This window comes from Lipotes vexillifer, unplaced genomic scaffold (genome assembly GCF_000442215.2).
Source record: "Lipotes vexillifer unplaced genomic scaffold, Lipotes_vexillifer_v1.1 scaffold982, whole genome shotgun sequence".
In the NCBI taxonomy this organism is placed as follows: Eukaryota; Metazoa; Chordata; class Mammalia; order Artiodactyla; family Lipotidae; genus Lipotes; species Lipotes vexillifer.
In genome coordinates this window covers 1,563,573-1,586,137 of record NW_006789467.1, presented here as the reverse complement: position 1 = coordinate 1,586,137, position 22,565 = coordinate 1,563,573, and the positions used below count along the sequence as shown (strand labels likewise).

Here is a 22,565-nt window from a genome sequence, read left to right as displayed (position 1 = left end):
TTATAAAGCAGAAACTAACACACCATTGTAAAGCAATTATACTCCAATAAAGATGTAAAAAAAAAAAAAACAAAAAAAAAAAAAAAAAAAAAATGCCTATGAAAATGCCAAGGACATAGAATTACAGTGACAATTTTGATTAAGAACAAAATTAGAAGACATATACCACCAGATGCCAAGATTTACCATCAACCTGTTTTCACTAAAAATATTTGGTATTCAACAGAACAATGAGTCAGAATAGATAATCTAGAAATAGACCCCCTCACATAATCTGACCATCTGACTTATCACAAGGGTACCCAAGGGGGAGGGGAAAAGATGGTCTTTTCAACAAATGATGTTGAATAAATTGTGTATTTGCATGGAAAATATTAAATTGATCTCTACTCCACACCATATAAAAATATCAGATGGATTGTAGCCTAAAAATGAAAAGTAAAACAGTAGCTATGCAGAAGTAAACGTAGGAAAATATCCTATGACTTTGGGTTAGGAAAAGATTTCTTAAACGAGGCACAAAAAAGCAGTAATCATAAAAGAAAAGATGGTTGAATTATTCATCAAAGTTAAAGACTTCTGTCCATCAAAAGACAACATTTAGAGAGTGAAAAGGCAAGATGCTGATGAGTAGATATTTGTAATACAAATATCTAAAAAATACCTTGTATCCAGAATATATAAAGAATCCTACAAATAAACAGAAAGAGTTATCAATAAAAATGGGCCAAAGTCTTGAACAGGCACTTCTCAAAAGAGGATATTCCAAAAGCCGATAAAAACCTAAAAGGGGACTCAACATCAGTAGAGTAAGGAAATGAAATTAAACCTATAGTGAGATACCACTACGCACTGGAACCAGGCTTTGGCACCTTAGCAGTTCATGGAAACTGCTCTAGTAAAGGTGCCCTGTATCATCTCCATCCCCTAACCTGATGGACACCTTTCAGTTCTTATGTCACTTGAACCTGCTGACCTTACTCCTCTTCTACCTTCTAAGGCAGGGAAGGGAGATGGGGTTTAGGTGTGGTGAGGGTTTGAAGGTAGATACGAGCAGCCAAAAAAGTTGACATCAAGTCATGTAGACTGTTTGACAATAGAGTTTCTCAAGGATAGTATTTCGAGGTCAGACCCTTAAACTTTCCAATCAGGAAATGGTATATTTTGTCCAAAGTAGACACATCTCCTGGTAATAGTTAATAAATTTCACTATTAAAATTCAATCAGAAATAGTCATTTCAACCACAATGTCAAATTATTCATTTTAAAATGGGAGACAGCTCACATCAGTCACCCAATAGCCCCTTCCCAATATTAAGACTTATCCTAGCATTGTGGGAGGAGTATTTGATTTTCTTTCCTTCAGTCTCCACTGAAGTGTAGCTCTACATGCCTTGTCCTTTTCAGATGTCAGGTCCACGGTCTCTTAGGGCCTTCCAGTACCAGGGTCACAGCCTCTGGGTTCCCATTTTGACTCCAGGACTCTCTTAGTATTTCCAGAACTTCCAAGCTTTTATACATGGACTTTGGAGTTTTTGGCTGTTTCCCTCTCTATACTCCATCACACAGTGTTCTGAGGGGCTGTACACAGACCTTTACACCATTGTGATCTTTCCTTTGGTGCCATGTTGAAAGTGGAACTTGTCTCTGAAGCTTGCAAGTCTTCTGGTCTATAACCTGGACACAAGTTCCAGATATTCTCGGATATGTTTTTCATCTACCTGAAATTTCTATTACCTCCTCCAAATGAAAGTGAGAGGGTGGGCGGGTCCTGAAGTGCTGGATAACTTCTTTGGAATCTAGGTGGTAACAAGACCAGTTTCCATGCTCTTAGATCCATGACCACTCCTGCCCTGCCAAGGTATATCCAGAACCTAGGGTAATTCCTGGCTATCACAGGCGTCTAGTAAATTAGCTTCACAAGAAAAATAGGTTTTTCATGTTTATATAAATATTACATGCTCAATGGAAAGAAAAACTGAGAAATACAGAAAAGCAGAGAGAGGTAAAACAAACAAAAAACACTGGATTCTGCAACAAATCTAAAACAACTGTCATTAACTTTTTGGAGACTGTCCCTTCATTCATGGCTATCAAAAGTTCACACAAATACATAGTTTCATACCATACATACTGCATTTACATTTTTCTATTTTCCTAGTCCCCCCCCCACTTATATCACTGCTTCTCCTTTTCTCCCTTCCTTCAAGGTAACCAATATTAACAGCCTGATGTATATTCTTCCATACTTGTTTCCATGCTCATCTAATCACATGCACACATATATGCATACATAAATGCGTGTGACCATTATTTTAACAAAAACGAAATCTTGTACATATACGTCTCTGTAATAAAGCAATTACTTATCAAAAAATTGTGGAAATACCTTGAAGTCAACTAGTGTAGCTATAACTCATTCTAAAAATTACTCTCGGGGCTTCCCTGGTGGCGCAGTGGTTGGGAGTCCGCCTGCCAATGCAGGGGACACGGGTTCGTGCCCCAGTCCGGGAGGATCCCACATGCCGCGGAGCGGCTGGGCCCGTGAGCCATGGCCACTGAGCCTGCGCGTCCGGAGCCTGTGCTCCGCAACGGGAGAGGCCACAGCAGTGAGAGGCCCACGTAACACCAAAAAAAAAAAAAAAAAAAAAAAAAATTACTCTCATACTTTTCCATGGTATGGCTATATCACAATTTATTCACCCATTCCCCTATTAATTGGCATTCATTTTGTCTCCAGTTAGGTTTCTTCTTTGTCTCTACAAACAATACTTTAATAAACATCCTTATTTATACATATGCTTTTGCACTGATGCTATTATTTCTGCGGGGCAGATTCCCCAAAAGTGAGACTGCTGGGTCAAAGTGCTTTTAAAATTTTACTTAAGAATTAAAAAAATATATACCGCTGGATTGCTGGTGGAAATATAAGTTGATATAACCATTTGGTAAGAGTATATGGTTTGCCAAACTCCACTAGCAAAAGATCTCTTAATTTTTGCCAACTCCATGAAGTGGAAGTAACATATCATTGGTTGTTTCAATTCGCGTTTCCCTGAGTATTGTTTATTTAGGTTCATAATATTTTCATAGGTTAATGCATCTGGAGTTGTTCTTCTATGAAGAGCCATCTAGTCCAGATGGATTAAAACTTCAATGTAAAAAATAAAATTATCAGAATATTAGAAACAAATTTAGGAGACTATATATAACCTGGGGATTACTAAAAGAGTAAATAAAGAATATAAAAAAGAAAAGATGTAAATATTTTACTATGAAAAATTAAAGACTTAAAAATCTTTTACTACATAAAAAAGTACAAAAACAAATACTAGGTTAAGAAAAACATTTGCAACACATATGTCAAATGATATCTCAAATATATTAAGAGCACCTCCAGATTTATAAGAAATATAAACCAATAAGAAAATCGGCAAAAAAATAGGCAATTCATTGACGATAATTAGTTAAATGAATAAAATATGAAATTTGGATGAAGGCTTTCATTTGCCCTTTTTATTATGAATTTTCTTATAACTTCTAAGATTTAATATGACCAATTGCTTTTCTACATTCTTATATTTATGAAGTGTGTACTTTCTGGCAAATTGCTCCTGAACATTTTCCCACATTCATAAAATATACAGTTTATAAGATTCTTGTCATATCTGGATGATAATTTACTGTCCTCTATATTAATTGAGCTTCTCTCTGATGTATTCTTTGATGTACAGTAAGGCTTGAGCTACTCCTAAAGGCTTTTCCACACTCACTACATTTATAGGGTTTTTCTCCAGTGTGCATCCTCAGATGTACAGTGAAGTCTGAGTTAGTTCTGAAGGCTTTTCCACATTCTTCACATCTATAGGGCCTCTCCCCAGTATGAATTCTCTGATGTAGAGTTAGCTGTGACAGAGTAATACAACCTTTCCCACATTCCTTACATGTATAGGGCTTTTCTCCAGTATGTGTTCTCCAATGCACTGTAAGGTATGAACCTCTCCTGAAGGCTTTTCCACAGACATCACATTTATAGGGTTTCTCTCCACTATGGATTTTCTGATGTTCTGTGACATGTACCATCTGGCTAAATGCTTTGCCACAGTCATTACATTTAAATGGTTTCTCCCCGGTATGTGTCCTTTGGTGGGTATTAAACCCTGAGTTACTTGTGAAAACCTTCCCACACTCATTACATTTATAGGGTTTTTCTCCAGTATGCCTTCTTTGATGCACAGTAAGCTGTGATGTATTAGTGAAAGCTTTCTCACATTCATTACACTTATATGGTTTTTCTCCAGTATGGGTCCTTTGATGTACAATAAGGTATGACTTAGTTCTGAAGGATTTTCCACAATCATAGCAGTTGTAGGGTTTCACACCAGTATGAATTTTCTGGTGCTCCTTGAGATTTACCATCTTGGTAAATGCCCTCTCACAGTCCGTACATTTATATGGTTTCTCTCCAGTATGAATCCTCTGATGTACAGTTAAGTGTGATTTTATTCTGAAAGATTCCCCACATTCATTACAGAGATAAGGTTTCTCCTCAGTATGAATTCGCTGATGTATAATTAGAGATGAAGAACGCATGAAGGCCTTTCCACATTCATTACATTTATAAGGTTTCTCTCCTGTATGCATTCTGTGGTGTACAGTAAGGCATGAATAATTAATGAATGCTTTCCCACATTCATTACATTTATAGGGTTTTTCTCCTGTATGAATCCTCTGATGTTCTGTGAAATTTGCTATACGATTGAATGCTTTCCCACATTCATTACATTCATAGGGTTTTTCCCCAGTATGAGTTCTTATATGTACAATAAGGCTTGAATTACTTCTATAGGCTTTCCCACACTCATTACATCTAAAGGGTTTCTCTCCAGTATGAATTCTCTGATGAACATTAAAGATTGTGGTATTCTTGAAAGATTTCCCACACTCAATGCATTTATATGGTTTCTCTTCAGTATGGGTCTTCTGATGTACACTAAGATATGACTTATTCCTAAAGGCTTTCCCACAATCATTACATTTGTAGGGTTTTTCTCCATTGTGAGTTTCCTGATGTCTTGCAAGTTTTGATTTATCACCAAAAGCTTTCCCACATTCACTACATTTATAGGGCTTCTCTCCAGTTTGAATTCTCTGGTGTTGATTAAGGCGGGCACACTGGCTGAAAGATTTTCCACAGACATTGCACTGATAAGGTTTCTCCTTAGTATGAATTCTCTGATGCACCATAAGGGATGAAGAAGCAATGAAGGCCTTTCCACATTCATTACATTTATAGGGCTTTTCTCCAGTGTGAATTTTTTTATGTTGACTAAGATATGAAGGCTGGCTGAACATTTTCCCACATTCATTACATTCATAAGGTTTTTCTTTAGTGTGAGTTCTCTGATGTTGAATGAGTAATGACCTATAACGGAAGGCCTTTTCACATGTACTACATTTATAGGGTTTTTCTTTATTATTGTTTTTTTTCTCTAAAGTGAGTTCTGAAGCAGGGCTTATGACTTTGTTGCCTTCTGTATCCTTGCACATTTTCTTCCCCAGATGGGTGTCTGTAATCAAATCTAAATTCTCTGTAAAATTTTCCTCATGTGTTTGGTATTTGCTGTGGGGCTCTTCTGTGATAACTCCTGGTTCTGGAAAAAGAACAGATCCAAATCTAAAGCCTTTTTGAAGAGTGGGAATTTTCTTGTGTTTAACTATTCTTTGACTCAAATGACTTTCTTGACTATCTTGCAATCTCAATATCCTGTCACTCCATTTCCATAATCCTCCCATTTTGGTGTCCCATAGACCATTCTCTATGAGTTTCTCTACTATGGTCTCCTGTGATAAACATTCTTCAGAAATATTCTCTGTTGGTATAGCATTCTTAGTTGTAGGTTTGGTCTCCAACTCTGGGAGGAAAAAAGAGAGAAATCAAATGACTCCTATTTCCTAGGTTGAGGACATCACACTAAACAGGAAAACAGAAGTGAAGCTTGAATTGATAATGAATATATGTTTTTAACTGCTTGCAAATTGCCTTTTCTAGGAACGAGGAGACTGCATTAAGGAAGGCTGATTGAGCAAAGAACCAAAGCAGTAAATTCAAGGAGTTTTTATCCTATTAAAAAAAATTCATTTGTGGTAACCCTTGTACAATCCAAGTTTCTCAAATATTTCCTCCTTTTCTCATTCGTTTTAGTTTTTTATTTTATTTTCTTTTATTTTATGCGGTATGCGGGCCTCTCACTGCTGTGGCCTCTCCCGCTGTGGAGCACAGGCTCCGGACGCGCAGGCCCAGCGGCCGTGGCTCACGGGCCCAGCCGCTCCGCGGCACGAACCCGTGTCCCCTGCATCGGCAGGTGGACTCAACCACTGCGCCACCAGGGAAGCCCTCTCATTCGTTTTAGAGTCAAATTCTTTAGAGAGCATTCTTCCTAAGTTGTAACTACTTCCTTGCTTTCCACTTACTCCACAAACCAGATATTCACCCTAAATAATACTTTCTACTTGTTCTCGCTATTTGTTCACTATTTTTTAAAAATTTATTTTATTTTATTTATTTTTGGCTGCATTGGGTCTTTGCTGCTGTGCATGGGTTTTCTCTAGTTGCGGCGAGTGGGAGCTACTCTTTGTTGCAGTGTGCAGATTTCTCACTGCGGTGGCTTCTCTTGTTGCGGAGCATGGGCTCTGGGTGCATGGGTTTCAGTAGTTGTGGCAAGTGGGCTCAATAGCTGTGGCTCACGGACTCTAGAGTGCAGGCTCAGTAGTTGTGGTGCACAGGCTTAGTTGTTCTGTGGCATGTGGGATCTTCCAGGACCAAGGCTTGAACCCGTGTCCCCTGCTTTGGCAGGCAGATTCTTAACCACTGTGCCACCAGGGAAGCCCTGTTCAGTAGCTTTTTCGTGAGGGCTTTCTCAAATTTCCCTGTCAGAATAGCTTTTTCAAGTCTTTATATGTACCTATTTTTTTCTTTTGATTTAGTAGATTATTTTGTATTTAAAAAAATTTATTTATTTAAGGCAGATTCTTAACCACTGTGCCACCAGGGAAGCCCTGTTCAGTAGCTTTTTCGTGAGGGCTTTCTCAAATTTCCCTGTCAGAATAGCTTTTTCAAGTCTTTATATGTACCTATTTTTTTCTTTTGATTTAGTAGATTATTTTGTATTTAAAAAAATTTATTTATTTATTTATATTGAAGTATAGTTGATTTACAATGTTGTGTTAATTACTGCTGTACAGCAAAGTGATTCAGTTATACATATACATATATATATACACACATTCCTTTAAAAAATATCCTTTTCTATATGTAACTTTTTATAGAACATTTGTGGAAGAAGACACTTTGTTTTCAGAAAGTAGGTTGAACAAAGTCAAAATTAATACAGTTGTGAATATTACAAATAGTGATAATTACTATTATCAAGGGTAGTTTTGTAACCTTTTTATGGGTCTTTAGAACATTTCTGACAGTTTCAAAATTTTCTTAAACAATTATACTGGGGGGTCATGGTCTAACAATTTGTATATGTGAACTTAATATTTTACTTTTTAAAACACTTTTAAACTTCTTATAAGTTTCTAATTTATTTCCAGGTAATCATATCTAAATGTTTTTTAAAAAATTGAATCAAAATATTCTGTGGTTAGTAAAATGGCTTTATGACTTTAAAGCTCAAGGTAAGTAGAACTTTCAATGGATTCACAGGGCTAGACAAAGATTTGAATTCAGGGTCACCAAAAAAGAAAACTCTAGAACCCAAGGACTAAAACCCAGCTCATTTAAATGTCCAATTCAATTAAGGTGACAGGAATATTTTTTTAGGCAAAAAGAAAAATGGAGAAAATATAACACCAGCAGATCCGAATAAAGGAGAATATTAAAGGGCATTCTTTAAGCAGAAGAAAAATAATCCTAGGTAAAAGTTCAGAAATGAAGAAAAAAATGAAGAGAGAGAAGGGAAACATCAGTAAATCTGAATGAATACTGACTGCATACAAATTAATAATGAGATCTGACATACATAGAATTAAAATACATAACTTCAATAATGTGTAATTGAGGTTAAACTGAATAAGCTGTTCAAGATTCTTGTACTGTTTGGGAAAATCTGTAACCACTAAACAAATAACTTAAAAATTTATAATTACCAACTGATTACAAGGGGAATAGAAAAATAAAAGATGATAAATCAAAAGGAAGGCATGAATGGGAAGAAAAAGAATACAGAAAAGGCAAGATACTCTCACAGTTAGAGGATAAATTTAAACATTATATAATTGTATTATGTACAAATGGATTAAAAACTCCAGAAGATACAGATTGTCGGATTAGTTAAAATAAAATTTAACAAAATGCAATTATAAGAGAAATAAAATACAAAGATACATGAAAGATGACAGTAAGCAGATAAAAAAAGATATACCATATATACAATAAAAAGAATGATGCTATAGTAATATTAGTATCAGGCAAAATAGACTTTAAGGCAAAAACAATTAACAAAGATAAAGAAGACACTTCATAATGATAAAAGATCCAATTTACCAGAAAGATATAACAATTCTAACTTTGTTTTTACCTAAGAACACAGCTTCAAAATACATAAAGCAAAAATTAAAGAACTAAGACACAGACAGATCTATAAAAAAAAAAAAAAAGAAAAAAAAAAAAGTATGGCAGTCTTTATAGCCTTAAATACATTAGCAAAAAAGAACGGCTAAAATCAATAAGTATCCAACTCAAGAAGTTAGAAAAGATAAGCAAATTAAACCCTAAGAAGGTAAAAATAATGAAAGAGAAGTAATGAAACAGAAATCAAAAACACAGTAGCAAGGATTAAAAATTATTTTTTAAAAGCCAAATAAGATTGACAAATCCTAGCAAGACTGATTAAGATAAAAGAGAGAAGACAAAATATTTAGTATCAGGAATGAAAAAGGAGACATCCCTTCAGATCCACCATATAGTCATTTAGAAGACAAACAGAGCATAGTATGCCCCCAAATTTAAATTTTATATTAAGTAGATAAATTCCTAGACAAATACAACTTATTAAACTGAAACAAAAAGAAATAGAAAATATGAGTAGTCCTACAACTACGAAAGTAATAGAAGCTGTAATTAAACACCTTCCTCAATAAAAGCTTTAGGCCAACATGGTTTCCCTGGTGAATTCCATGAAATTTCTAACTTCCTCTCTCTCACAACTCTTTTCTTTTTTCTTTTTAAAACATTTATTTACTTATTTATTTGGTTGCACCGGGTCTTAGTTGTGGCATGCATGTGGGCTCTAGTTCCCTGACCAGGGATCGAACCCGGACCCCTGCGTTGGGAACATAGCGTCTTATCCACTGTGCCACCAGGGAAGTCCCTCACAACTCTTTCTTGTCCTCACTGTAAGCTGATGGGCTTGCTTTGTATTTTATTGAGAATAAAGAAGCTATCATCATAGGATGTCTCAGTCTTCTCACCACCAGTTGACCTATATCTGCTCCCATCTTCTCCATCCTGCCTAGTGTTACTGTAGAAGATGTGGCCTCCCTGCCTATCAAGGGTAAATCTCTCCTTTTCCATTCGTGATTTTATCCCTTTTCACTTTCTCAGACATTTTAGTTCTTCAGTGACCCTACCTTTGTCTTGCAACATCAATTTCTCCCTCTCCACTGGATCATTCCTACCAGCACTTAAGCACGTCAGAAAAGCTTCCATCTCAAAAATAAAAGTTTTCTTTTTTTATTCTTTCTTTCTTCCAGCCACTGCCCCATTTCTCCTTCCCTCTTCATATGGAGGGGGGCTTTCTCTAGAGAGTCATCAAAACTATCTCCAATGTTTACCTTTCACTCACTCTCTAAAAATACATATATAATATCTGAGGTATAAAAATAATATATGTAACACATGTGCAAGTTATGGATGGCATCACAATAAAATATGCAAATGATCTAGAATCCATTATTCCTTTCCATCTCCACCATCACCCTAATCAAAGTTACTATAGTCTCTTGCCTAGACTATTTTTTTATTTTTTTAATTAAAAAAATGTTTTTTGGCTGTGTTGGGTCTTTGTTGTGGTGCAGGCTTTCTCTAGTTGCAGCAAGTGGGGGCTACTCTTTGTTGCAGTGCACAGGCTTCTCATTGTGGTGGCTTCTCTTGTTGTGGAGCATGGGCTCTAGGTGTGCAGGCTTCAGTAGCTGTGGCACATGGGCTCAGTAGTTGTGGCTCACAGGCTTAGTTGCTCCGCGGCATGTGGGATCTTCCCGGACCAGGGCTTGAACCCGTGTCCCCTGCATTGGCAGGTGGATTCTTAACCACTGCGTCACCAGGGACATCCCTGCCTAGGCTATTTTAACTACCTTTTTACTGATTACCTGCTTTATGCCCTTAAGTTCAATTTCCATCAACAGGGTTATTTCCCAAAGATCCTTGATTAAAACCTTTCAGTGCCTTCACACTCACTTTGATGAAAATCCACTCTCCTTACCATGGTCCACAGAGTCCTGAATAGGCAGTCTCCTGTCTGACTATCTTATTCTGTACCAGTCTCCCTCTCCTTATGCTTCAATCAGGCAGCTTCCTCAGATTTCTAGAACTCAGTACATTACGTTCTGCTGCCTGGAATGGTCTCCTCTTGTCTTGGCTGGCTTCTTCTGACTCTTCAAGTGTCACCTCCTCAGAAGCCTTCCCCGACCACACTATCTGAAGGAGGCACCCTCATCCCCATCCAAGTTACTCTTTCGTATCTTCATGGCTAAGTAATTATGACCATTATTTAGCTTGCTTTTGTTTATTTACTTGTCAATTATCTATTTCTCAAAATTTAATCTTCATGAGAGAAGGGACCTGGTCCATCTTACTGCTGTAGACATAGTACTTAACTCAGTTCACAGTATACAGATAAGTATTAAATATTGATTGTTTAATATTAATAGATATTGGTTAAATACTATATTTTGATTCTCAACTGATTTACTGTTTGTATTCTCAATTAGTTAAGATTCTGGAGGACAGTAGGAGGGTTCCTCTGAAGTTTCAGCAGGCATGCAAGTGAAGAAAGTTAAATAATTAGTCAATGGATTTAGCTTAGAAATCAGTGGTGATCCTTAAGAAAGCACTTTCAGGAAAGTTAATGAAGGAAGGGATATCAAATAATGGTTAAACAAATGAGAAAAGTGTAAGGTTAAATGGAGAGGACAGACTGAAAGGGATATTTTATGCATATTTGAAGGAAGGAACAAATATGAAAATCATGCTCCCAAGAAAGTAAAGTAGGATGTGATGGGAACTGGAAGTAGAGGGCAGAGATGGCGGGAGAGGGAAAAGGAGAGGGAAACAGAGGGAGAGAGGGAGGGAAGGCAGGAGGGAGGGAGGAAGGGAGGTGTAGGGAGAGAGGAAGAGAGGGGGAGAATCTTTTCCTTTGAGATAGCTTTGAGCAAAGATACCCCTCAAAATATTTCAGATGTTCTGCTCCATCCATGACCTACTGACTTCAAAGAAATCTCATCCTCCGGTTCTTATTAACTCACCTGAATAGGGGTTTTTTGAAGTTTCTCTCACTACCACCCATGGTCCTTTTCCATCCTCCAAATGAGATATCATGTCTGGTTTGGAAACTGCAAGCCCTATTCAGAGAAAAATGAATAGGATTTGATTGTGCCTGTGAGCAAGAACTAGGGCCAAATTCAGTTTCAGCTCCTGATCTTCTGTGCAGAGTGGTTACTACAAGAAGTTTTAGGGGTGCACTGTCCAATGCAGCTGACAATAGCCACCTACGGATATTTAATTCTGAATTTAAGTTAGTTAAAACTGTATAAAATTTAAAATTCAATTCTTCAGTTGGACTAGCCAGATTTCAAATTCTCAACAGCCACAGTGTAGAGCCTGCTACACTGGAAAGCACAAGTACAAAACATTCCCATCACAGGAGAACACTCTAGTGTACAGCAGTGTTGTAGAGAACTACAAAGGTACCTCAAAGAAGCTCAACATGATGATCCCAGGTTTGGGGATAATCTAAGTTTAGAAAGAAAATAGACATATTTGTTCCTTTCTTTCTAGAGGCACTGATAAATCTTATGGAAGTGACTAGAAAAAACAGTCCTAAATAGGAGGGACTGTCAATAGTCTCCAAGATTCCAATGAAATATGTATTTCTTACTCTACAATGGGCGAACCACTGAGTTAAGAGCAAGAGACAGCATAACTCCCAACAATATGCCCCTAAGATTATGAGATTTTAATGCTTAAATTCTAACCCAAAATTCAGTTAAGTACTTTAGAGGGTCTGTATCTTCAGTAAACCTGGCCCAGTGGGCAGATACATAAACCTGGAGGTTACCCTTACCCAAGGAGACAAGATTCCTATAATTCTCTAGCATCACATCCTTGTGCAGTTTCCTCTGTGTAGGGTCCATCAACCTCCACTCTTCCAATGTGAAGTCTATAGCCACATCTTTAAATGTCACTGATTCCTAAAATAAATACAGAGATCACTCAGGGACTGTACAGTTAGACCTATTAGGCAGATTAATACATACAAAACTGGGGAAGAAAACTAGAAAACTAGTAGTTTCCAGCCAAATCATCTTTTCTCCCTCAGAATCCTGCCTTATGTATAATATCCTCTTTTTCAGCTCTATTCTATAAAATATGGCTTAATAAAAGACACAGTTTATCATTCAGATTGTAGATATAGAATATTATAAGCTATTTATCTGAGAGAGAAAAATAAGAAATCGTGGGACTTTGGGGAGCTTCTCTGGTCAGGATATAAAATATATGTATATATGCTTGTAAAAAAAAATCAAAGAATGAGCCATAAAATTGTTTTAATGGTTGGTTATCTATTGGAGGGAGGGGGAAACAGAGTGAAGAGGACCGGAATAGAAGCTAGATTCCCTTGAATATTTCTTGTTTTTTAGATTTGACTTTTGAACCATGTAAATATATTATTATAAAAGAAAAACTAAATAAAAAAGCAATTTCTAAATATTAAAAGTAAAATGAAACCAGGTGGTAGCATACACATTCATCAGAGAGGAACTATTTTGAGTATCTTTAAAACATAGTAATTTTTCTGTATATCTCTTGTGAGATATATCCTGAGGAGAAAAAGAACTGTAAAAAACTAAACAACACATTTTCAGTAAAAAATCATTATTGTTGGTGGCAGTGATGGAAATGTTATTTTGTAACTGTTGCGTGTGTAGTGTTGGATAAAGCAAATTAGTATTGATATCATTGAGAACTAATAAATTTGACATGGGAGAAAGAAGATATAAATGTAACATCAATGAGATTATGTACAATCCAAAATTGCATGGGAAATATCAGTATAAACTCATGAAGTATTTTAAGGAAAACAGGCCACATACTTCCTATCTTCGTCCACTCAATAGGTCTAGAAACAATAACCAAAAAGGTACCATTATGCAGTCTAGACTGTGGCCCCTACAGATTACTTTCCGCTACAAGAAACCAGGGCTTGGAACTTTCTGTCAAAATAAAAAGCAAGGGGGCTTCCCTGGTGGCGCAGGGGTTGAGAGTCCGCCTGCCGATGCAGGGAACACGGGTTTGTGCCCCGGTCCCGGAAGATCCCACATGCCGTGGAGCGGCTGGGCCAGTGAGCCATGGCCGCTGAGCCTGTGCGTCCGGAGCCTGTGCTCCGCAACGGGAGAGGCCACAGCAGTGAGAGGCCCGTGTACCGCAAAAAATAATAAATAAATAAATAAATAAATAAAAAGTAAGGAAACCATCAAAGACTAGTACTAGGATCACGTCTGAGACTTGCGAGACAACTTCAAGAGGCTCTCACTGGCCAAAGATGGGACAATTTGAACATCCATAAGAACAATAACTGTAGTGGACTTCAAAAATATCTAATACATTTAAAATTATGATTTCACTATAAAACTCTAAGGATACTCATTGATCATCTTCGGAGAATGCCTGGAAACTGGTAAATAAAGAGAAAGAATTAACCCTTTACCCTTCTTTTCCTATGCAAAATACATATAGTTTGCACAGTAATAAAATGTAATCAGATGGTTTATGAGGGGAGGTTTCTCTTTATGGAAGTACTCCAGCTAATATGTGAACATGGGATGAAAAAATTAGAATATCACCATTTTGCTACCTCTAATGAATTAAAGGATTATCAGTGGCTGCTAACACACCAAAGAGGCTTCAACTAGGCATTATGTAGCTTCTGGTAGTAGATACCAGAAATATGAAATAACCAATGCCAAAAATTTTTTTAAAAATCAAAATCTGAATCTGATCAAGCCTCTAGATTTAACTAACAATATAAAGGAAATACAGGAGACAGAAGTGCATGTTAAAAAAAACCCCATGGGGATGCAATAAATAAAATCCATATTGTGACAAATCCTAAATCAATGCTGTCCAACATAAATATAATGCAAGTCACAAATGGAATTTTAAATTTTCTAGTAGTCACATTAAAAATAAAAAGAAACAGGTGAAATTAGTTTTAATAATATATTTTAGTTAGTCTAATATGTACAAAATATAATTTCAACATGCAATCAATACAAAAATTATTAATGAGATAATTTACATTATTTTTTGTGTTAAGTGTTTGAAATATGATGTGTATTTTAAGTTAACAGTACATCTCAACTTGAACTAGTCACATTTCAGGTACTCAACAGCCACATGTGGCTAGTGGCTCTTGTATTGGACATCACAGCTCTAAAATACAAATGACTTGGTTTCTTCAATAAATGATTACAAAGGGAAAAAAAGAGGGAGGGGGAAACCTCTAGATTAAAAGTGACCTAAGAGACAATATCAGCTAATATGACTCAACTGGGGAAACAAATACCAAATTAATATGTGATAATATTAAAGCTTACTGTTCATGTTTTAGCTGTAATTATGGTATTATACTTAAAACTAAAAAAATCTGTTACAGATGTATAATGAAATATTTATAGATAAGATTACATAATGTCTTGGATTTGCTTCAAAATAACCAGTGAGGGAGGGTAGTATTACAGATGAAATATGATTGCCATGGGTGTTAAGTGTTGAAGGTTCAATGGGATTCATCAAACTATTCCCTCTACTTTTGTGTAAGTATGGTTCATATTATTTGTCAGGTACTGATATGAAGGCTTTTAATGTAATGATTGAATCCTCACAATAAGGAAGGTGCTATTTACAGATAAGGAAAGTGAGGCATCGAGAGGTTGGTGCCTTGCCTAAGTTCACAGAAGACACAAACTCTCGATTCAAATCCAGGCAGTTTGGTTCCAAAATTCAAACTCATAACCACTATACTCTATGATCTGGTAAATTAAGAACCCTACTTAGCTGACTTATCAGGCAAAGGTCTCAAGTTAGACTGTATTTGGCTAAGGTATGCTCTGTATCAGAAGAAACAGATTTCCTCTGGAGTGTTTTTCTGCCATACAGATATGTATGCTTATCAAATTGTTTAAATCTTTTTATTTATTAGGACCTTAAAGTTTGTGAAGCATGTTTTATATAATTCTACTAATAATAAAACATGGCTAATGTGAGAGATAATGACAGTTCATAAACTGTTAATATTGTTAATCACTTCACACATAACTCAAATGATAATGAACTTACTGCGTTTGTTTTCTTTTCCCATCTGGAGCTAAGCCCCAGGAAAAATCTAAGAAGGCCCTCAGCTCTCACCTCTGGCTACCTTGAGGCTCTGCAAGCAAGAAGTGAAGTATGTGATACAGGATACTTTATCATTAGGAATTATAATGTGACCATCTGTCAAATTAGGGCTGCCACCACTGAGAGAAATAAAATCTGTCAAAATGATGCTACCAGCCCTGGGGTTACCACACCTAACGAGCAAGATGGTTCTTATGGTGACCCTGCAATGTGCTGGAACATTAAGAATTAGTGCAGTAAAAGAGGTGCCGTCTCTTCATTCCCCTTAGATACAATGCCGAGTATTACCTTTACCAATTCTTGTTCTTCTGCCTGAAGGTGAAGATCTTCATTTGGCTGGGGAACTTCAGGACTCTAAGGGGATACAGGATAAGATGCCTATTACCTACAACAGAGTCTCAGCAAGCACCATCAGTCCACTGTGGATGCGGTGTATGTGAGATCACCTCTTTTACTGTTTTATTCAGGGATGAAATTAAGGTCCCATAGCAACATCCAAACATAATCTTCTTTCACCTCATTTGAGACAATGACACACACAAGACTGAGAAAGATACAACTGCATAATTTTTAAAGGAGACTTTTAACAAATAACCTATCAAAACAAAAATAAACTTATAATAAGGGGTCTTAGATGCTACATAATTCTTTTTCCTATGAGGATGAAATCTGTTTCTCAGAAATAATCTATCTTGCTCAAGAATAACATTCAAAACCTACTAACACCATCTGTTTTCTATAACTCAAAGATCATGTCTGGGGGTTGGGGGGGGCCTGTCTCAGTACTCTTTCAGGGAATATTTCAGGGACCTCTCACAACATTGCTTTCTTCCAAATCTTAGACACTATATGCCTATAAAGACCTGATTTCATAGATGAAATGAAATTTTACTATAACTTCTAGTAGTACTTACTGATTTTAGATTTTTTAAATTTATGGGTAACAGAACTATTAAATTTCATTGAGAAAAACGTTATCTTAGTTCTTCCCTTTCAAGTTCTTACTTTAAAAAGTACAAATATTCAGGGGACTTCCCTGGTGGTGCAGTGGTTGAGAGTCCGCCTGCTGATGCAGGGGACACGGGTTCGTGCCCCGGTCCGGGAAGATCCCACATGCCATGGAGCGGCTGGGCCCGTGGGCCATGGCCGCTGAGCCTGTGCATCCGGAGCCTGTGCTCCGCAACGGTAGAGGCCACAACAGTGAGACGCCCACATACCGCAAAAAAAAAAAATCCACCTGCCAATGCAGGGAACACGGGTTCGAGCCCTGGTCCAGGAAGATCCCACATGCCGTGGAGCAACTAAGCCGGTGCGCCACAACTACTGAGCCTGCGCTCTAGAGCCCGCGAGCCACAACTACTGAAGCCCGCGGGCTTAGAGCCGGTGCTCCGCAACAAGAGAAGCCACTGCAATGAGAAGCCCGCGCACCACAACGAAGAGTAGCCCCCACTCGCTGCAACTCGAGAAAGCTCGTGCGCAGCAACAAAGACCCGACGCAGCCAAAAATAAATATATTAATTTAAAAAAAAGTACAAATATTCAGCTTCCAAAAACTTAAGGATGATGTGAACCTCAACCTCTGATAATTAGAGATGTGTTTGATCTGGCCTATACTAGATAAATACTTTAGATCTACTGATAAAGTGAAACATTTTGGTTTTCATTTATCTTTTCAAGGGTATGTCTTAAGAACTATTTACATGTTTTATATTCTTGCTACAAAAAAATAAAAGATCATTACTACAAGTTATTATGGGTAATTTCTGTAACAAATTGTATTTGTTGGTACTACCTTTCTTCTGAATCTCCTACTTCAAAAAGTCACTTCTAAAACACAGCTTTAATCACATTAATACCCACCTCAAACACATCCAAACACACACACATACATATATACACTTAAATGTCTTCAGGGAAACATGAAAAGATTCAGCTTAATTATCTAAATTCCCGTCCTATCTTTCACAAATTTCCATCTTGAATCACTGGCTCACTCACTGTTCTCTGCCTCAGAGCCTTGCCTTCTCACCTGAAGTACCTTCACAAATAATTTACAACAATTTAAATCCCACTTGTAATTGGGTACCAGCTTAAATCTAACCATCCTCATGAGCTTTCCATGACCGATTCAGCCCATACTAATATCCCATTTCTTTCCTTACAAAAGCACTCATCAACTTTATCATACTGCTCAGTAACTATCATTCACCTAAATAAATTATGTAACTATTTCTTTTGTATGCCTTACCTCAGTGAGACTGTAAGCACCCTACAGCCAAGCACTGTGTCTTAAACATCTTCTTTCTCCCCATGTCATCTATTAAGCTTGATCATTTCTTAATGGGTAGAAAAGAACACTAAGAGTGGGCACAAGGGAAATGGTCCCTATGAATTAAGGGTGTGTGTGTGGATGCACATGTATTGTTTTGCTCAAAATTTCCTAAACAAAATTTTCCAACTGGAAAATATTCCATTCTACTACCCCATAAATAACTGAAATTTCCTGGGAACAATACAAAGTTAACATCATAAGTAAATTTTCCAGACTGCCTATCATATCTAAAGATAGCACAGATTTTTTCTGCAAGATTACGTGTCTTGATACTTGTTTCAATATGCATAGTGAATCTTCCCATAGATTACAAGCTTTACTATGATGAACCAAATTTTCATGGAGCAAACAACTTGATTCAGTTACCAAAGGGAGTGTGGGTGAGGTCAAGTCATATGACTTCAGGAAAAGTAGTCGTCCTTTCAAAGCAGGACAACAGGTCAGAAGCAGAGGAAACCTCAACTTACCAGAGGTCCAACTGAAAAAACCACAGCAGCCATAATCTCTTCCTCTGGGCTCCCCTCTCTGGAAAGACAGGAGTCCTGCAAAGACATATCTAAGAAAGAGAAATAAGCCATGAAAACCAATCCTGCCTTGGAAATCTCACACTTACCAAGTTGAAACGCTGACATTACAAATAAGTATGACTTTGCTAAAGAACACAAGATTAACCTGCGCGATCGGCGAGGAAATATGATTCTTAACCAGTGTAGAGCTTGAGATTTTAATACCACGAAATGTAGTTATAGCTGGCAGATCAGACACTGTACAAGGAGCTTTGAAACTACTTTCTCACTTGACCGTCACATCACCCAATGGAAACTAATTCCCGTTCCACCGGTGAGGAAACTGAGGCTTAGGAAAACTAGACTACTGATATTTTACCCAAGCTGTGTAGGGTCCCAGATCAGTCTAGTTCCAGGCCACGCCTGCCCCACTACCTCAACTTGCTGGGAAAGAAAACAATTCCATCTTCCCTTGCCACAACCACCGCCTCCTCTAACAGTGGAATAATCCAGTAATCTCTTTCTTCCCATCCTTCCTCGGAAGAGAGAACTCACTAAAACTTCCACAGGCCTCTGCTCCATTTAAAGAGAACACCACAACTCCAAACTTAAAAGATATTAGAAGTCTTGTACATGCCTCTCTCAATCGCATATTCAAATAGATCTTTATCTATCCTTTCTATATCAGGCAAACCCAAATAGAAAAGAAGTAGGGATAACAATAATGATATAAGAGAAAGTGGAATCCAATGCACAAAGCACTGAGCAGTAGTTGTTTCATACTGAAAATAGTTATATGCCTAATAAAGGCTTTACACTGTGGAGAAACAGGGTGGCAGATATCTTGTTCAGATACCCCAGGCATTGATTCTGCCTTCTGTCTTTGGTTAAAGATATGGCCTTGCTGATGCTGAGTTTGGTTTGAAAACAAGAAGAGCCTGAGGTTAGTAAACATTCTCTTAACAAGTGCATGGTTGCAGAATGATGCTGCAAGGCATATAAAAGGGCAGTGGCACAGTGAGAAATGAGCTTTCCAAATCTTGTGAAATTCTACTCTTTAATAAGAGTTTCTTAGACAGTTTGACATTCTCACTACCCAGTAGAGCTTTTGGGGCCCAAAGGAATCTAGGCCGAATTATGCTGAATCTGTCCCTGCCTTATATGTACAATTTGCCTCCATTAAGAATCCACATCCGGCCCAGTGGGGAAAAAAAGAAAAAAAGAATCCACATCCAAGAGCTCTGTGCTCAGAAGTATAAAGACCAGCAGCATCAACACCACCAGAGAGCTTGTGACACGTGCAAGACCTCAGACCCAACTCCAGAAACAACCGAATCAGAATCAGCCTTTTGTTAAGATCTCTAGGTGATTCATATGCACACATTGAAGTTTAAGACACACTGATCTAAAACAGATCATTCCAATAAATTGGACAACCCAGAAGAAATAGATAAATTCCTAGAAACAGACAACCTACCAAAACTGACTCATGAAGAAATAGAAAACCTAACAGACTGATCACTAGTAAGGAGATTGAATCAGTAATCAAAACTCTCCCAATCAACAAAAGTCCAGGACCATATGGCTTCACTGGTGAATTCTACCAGATGTTTAAAAAATACCAATCCTGCTCAAACTCTTCCAAAAAACAGAAGGGAACACTTCCAAACTCATTTTATGAAGCCAGCATTACCCTGATACCAAAACCAAGCAAGGGTACTACAAGAAAAGAAAATTATAGGCCAATATCCTTGATGAACACTGATACAAAAATCCTCAAAAAATATTGGCAAACTGAATTCAACAATGCATTAGAAGGATAATGTACCATGATCAAGTGGGATCTATTTCAGGGATGCAAGGATGGTTCAACATCTTGCAAATCAACAAATGTGACACACCACATTAACACCATGCAGGATAAGAATCATATGATCCTCTCAACAGGGCTAGAAAAAGCATTTGACAAAATTCAACATCATTTATGATAAAAACTCTCAACAAAGTGGGTATAGAGGATATGTACCTCAACATAATATATGTTATGGGAAGCCCACATATTATTGGAAGTTCTAGACACAGCAATTAGGCAAGAAAAAGAAATAAAATGCAACCAAATCAGAAAGGAAGAATTAAAATTGTCACTATTTGCAGATGACATGATTTTATATATAGGACCCCCTAACAGATCCTGCCAAAAACTGTAGGAATTAGTGAACAAACGCAGTAAAGTTGGAGGATATAAAATCAATATACAAAATCTGTTGTGCTTCTGTACACTAATAATGAACTATCACAGAGAGAAATTAAGAAATCAATCTCATTTACAATTGCTTAAAAAAAAGAATAAAACACCTAGGAATAAATTTAACCACGGAAGTGATTGGCTGGTATACATTGAAAATCTAAAGACATTAAGTGGAAAGATATTCCATGCTCATAGATTCAAAGAACTAATGTTGTTAAACTGTCCATACTACTCAAAGCAATCTACAGATTCGATCCAGTATCCATCAAAATTTGCAAGGCATTTTTCACAGAAGTAGAACAAGTAATTCTAAAATTTGTATAGAACCACAAGAGACCCCAAATTGTCAAAGCAATCCTGAGAAATAAGAACAAGGCTGGAGGCATCATGCTTCCTGATTTCAAACTATATTACAAAGCTAGAGTAATCAAAACAGTATGGTACTGGAAAGAGAAGACACAGATCAATAGAACAGAATAGAGTACAGAAATAAACCCACACATAAATTTACAATTAATTTACAACAACAGAGCCAAGAATATACAATGGAGAAAGAACAGTCTCTTCAATAAATGGTGTTGGGGAAACTGGACAGCGATCTGCAAAAGAATGAAACTGGACCCCTAACTTACACCATACATGAAGATTAACTCCAAATGGATTAAGTAATTGAATATAAGGTCTGAAACCATAAAACTCCTAGAAGAAAACATAGGCAGTAAACTCCCTGACATCAATCTTGGCAATGACTTCTCAGGCACCAGAAGGAAAAATAAACAAGTGGGACTACATCAAACTAAAACTTCTGCACAGCAAAGGGAAGTCCAGAAAATGAAAAGGCAACCTATGGAACAGGAGAAAATATTTGCAACTCATATATCTGATAAGGGATTAATACCCAAAACACAAAAAGAACTCATACAACTCAACAGCAAAAAAGCAAATAATCTGATGTAAAAAATGGGCAGGGATAAATAGATATTTTTCCAAAGAGGACATACAGATGGCTAACAGGTACATGAACAGGTGCTCAACATCACTAATCATCAGGGAAATGAAAATCAAAACCACAATGAGATATCACCTCACACCTGTCAGTATGGCTGTTATCAAAAAGACAAGACATAACAAGTGTTGGCAAAAACATGGAGCAAAGGGGACACTTTGCACCACTGGTGGGAATGTAAGCTGGTGCAGCCATTATGGAAAACAGTATGGAGATTACTCCAAAAATTAAAAATATAACCACCATATTTTCCAGCAATTCCACTTCTGGGCATTTATCCGAAGGAAAAGAAAACACTAACTCCCAAAGGTATCTGCACCCCCTGTTACTGCAGCATCATTTACAACAGCCAAGACGTGGAAGCCACCTAAGTGTCCACTGATGCACGAATGCATAAACAAAAAGCGCACGTGCCCACAGTGGAATATTAGCCACAAAAAAGGAGGAAATCCTGCCGTTTGTGACAACATGGGTGGACCTTGAGGGCATTATGCTAGGTGAAGCAAGTCACAGAAATAACGTGCAATCTCACTTATATGTGGAACCTAAAAACAAAACACCCGAGACTCATAGAGACAGACTGGTGGTTGGGAGGAGGTGGGAAAATGGGCGAAGGTGGTCAAAAGGTACAAACTTCCAGGTATAAAATAAGCCAGTCCTGGGACTATAATGCACAGCACAGTGACTAGAGTTAACAATACTGTGTTGCGGGAATCCCCTGGCGGTCCAGTGGTTCGGACTGGGAGCTTTCACTGCCCTGGCCGGGGTTGGATTCCCTGGTCGGGGAGCTG

General features: G+C 37.4%; 1 protein-coding gene across 1 annotated transcript in view; it reads right to left on the bottom strand.

The window, feature by feature from the left end:
- Nucleotides 1–2,652: 2,652 nt before the first annotated feature.
- Nucleotides 2,653–22,565, bottom strand: part of ZNF624 (zinc finger protein 624) — a 20,501-nt gene continuing 588 nt past the window's right edge. The window contains exons 2-6 of the mRNA XM_007462656.1: nt 18,482–18,570; nt 15,971–16,036; nt 12,351–12,477; nt 11,533–11,628; nt 2,653–5,915 (exon numbers count right to left, since the gene is read on the bottom strand). Of these exons, the coding sequence (XP_007462718.1) occupies nt 3,691–5,915; nt 11,533–11,628; nt 12,351–12,477; nt 15,971–16,036; nt 18,482–18,568 (2,601 nt within the window). The 5' untranslated portion in view covers nt 18,569–18,570 and the 3' untranslated portion in view covers nt 2,653–3,690. The remainder of the gene's footprint in view (nt 5,916–11,532; nt 11,629–12,350; nt 12,478–15,970; nt 16,037–18,481; nt 18,571–22,565) is intronic.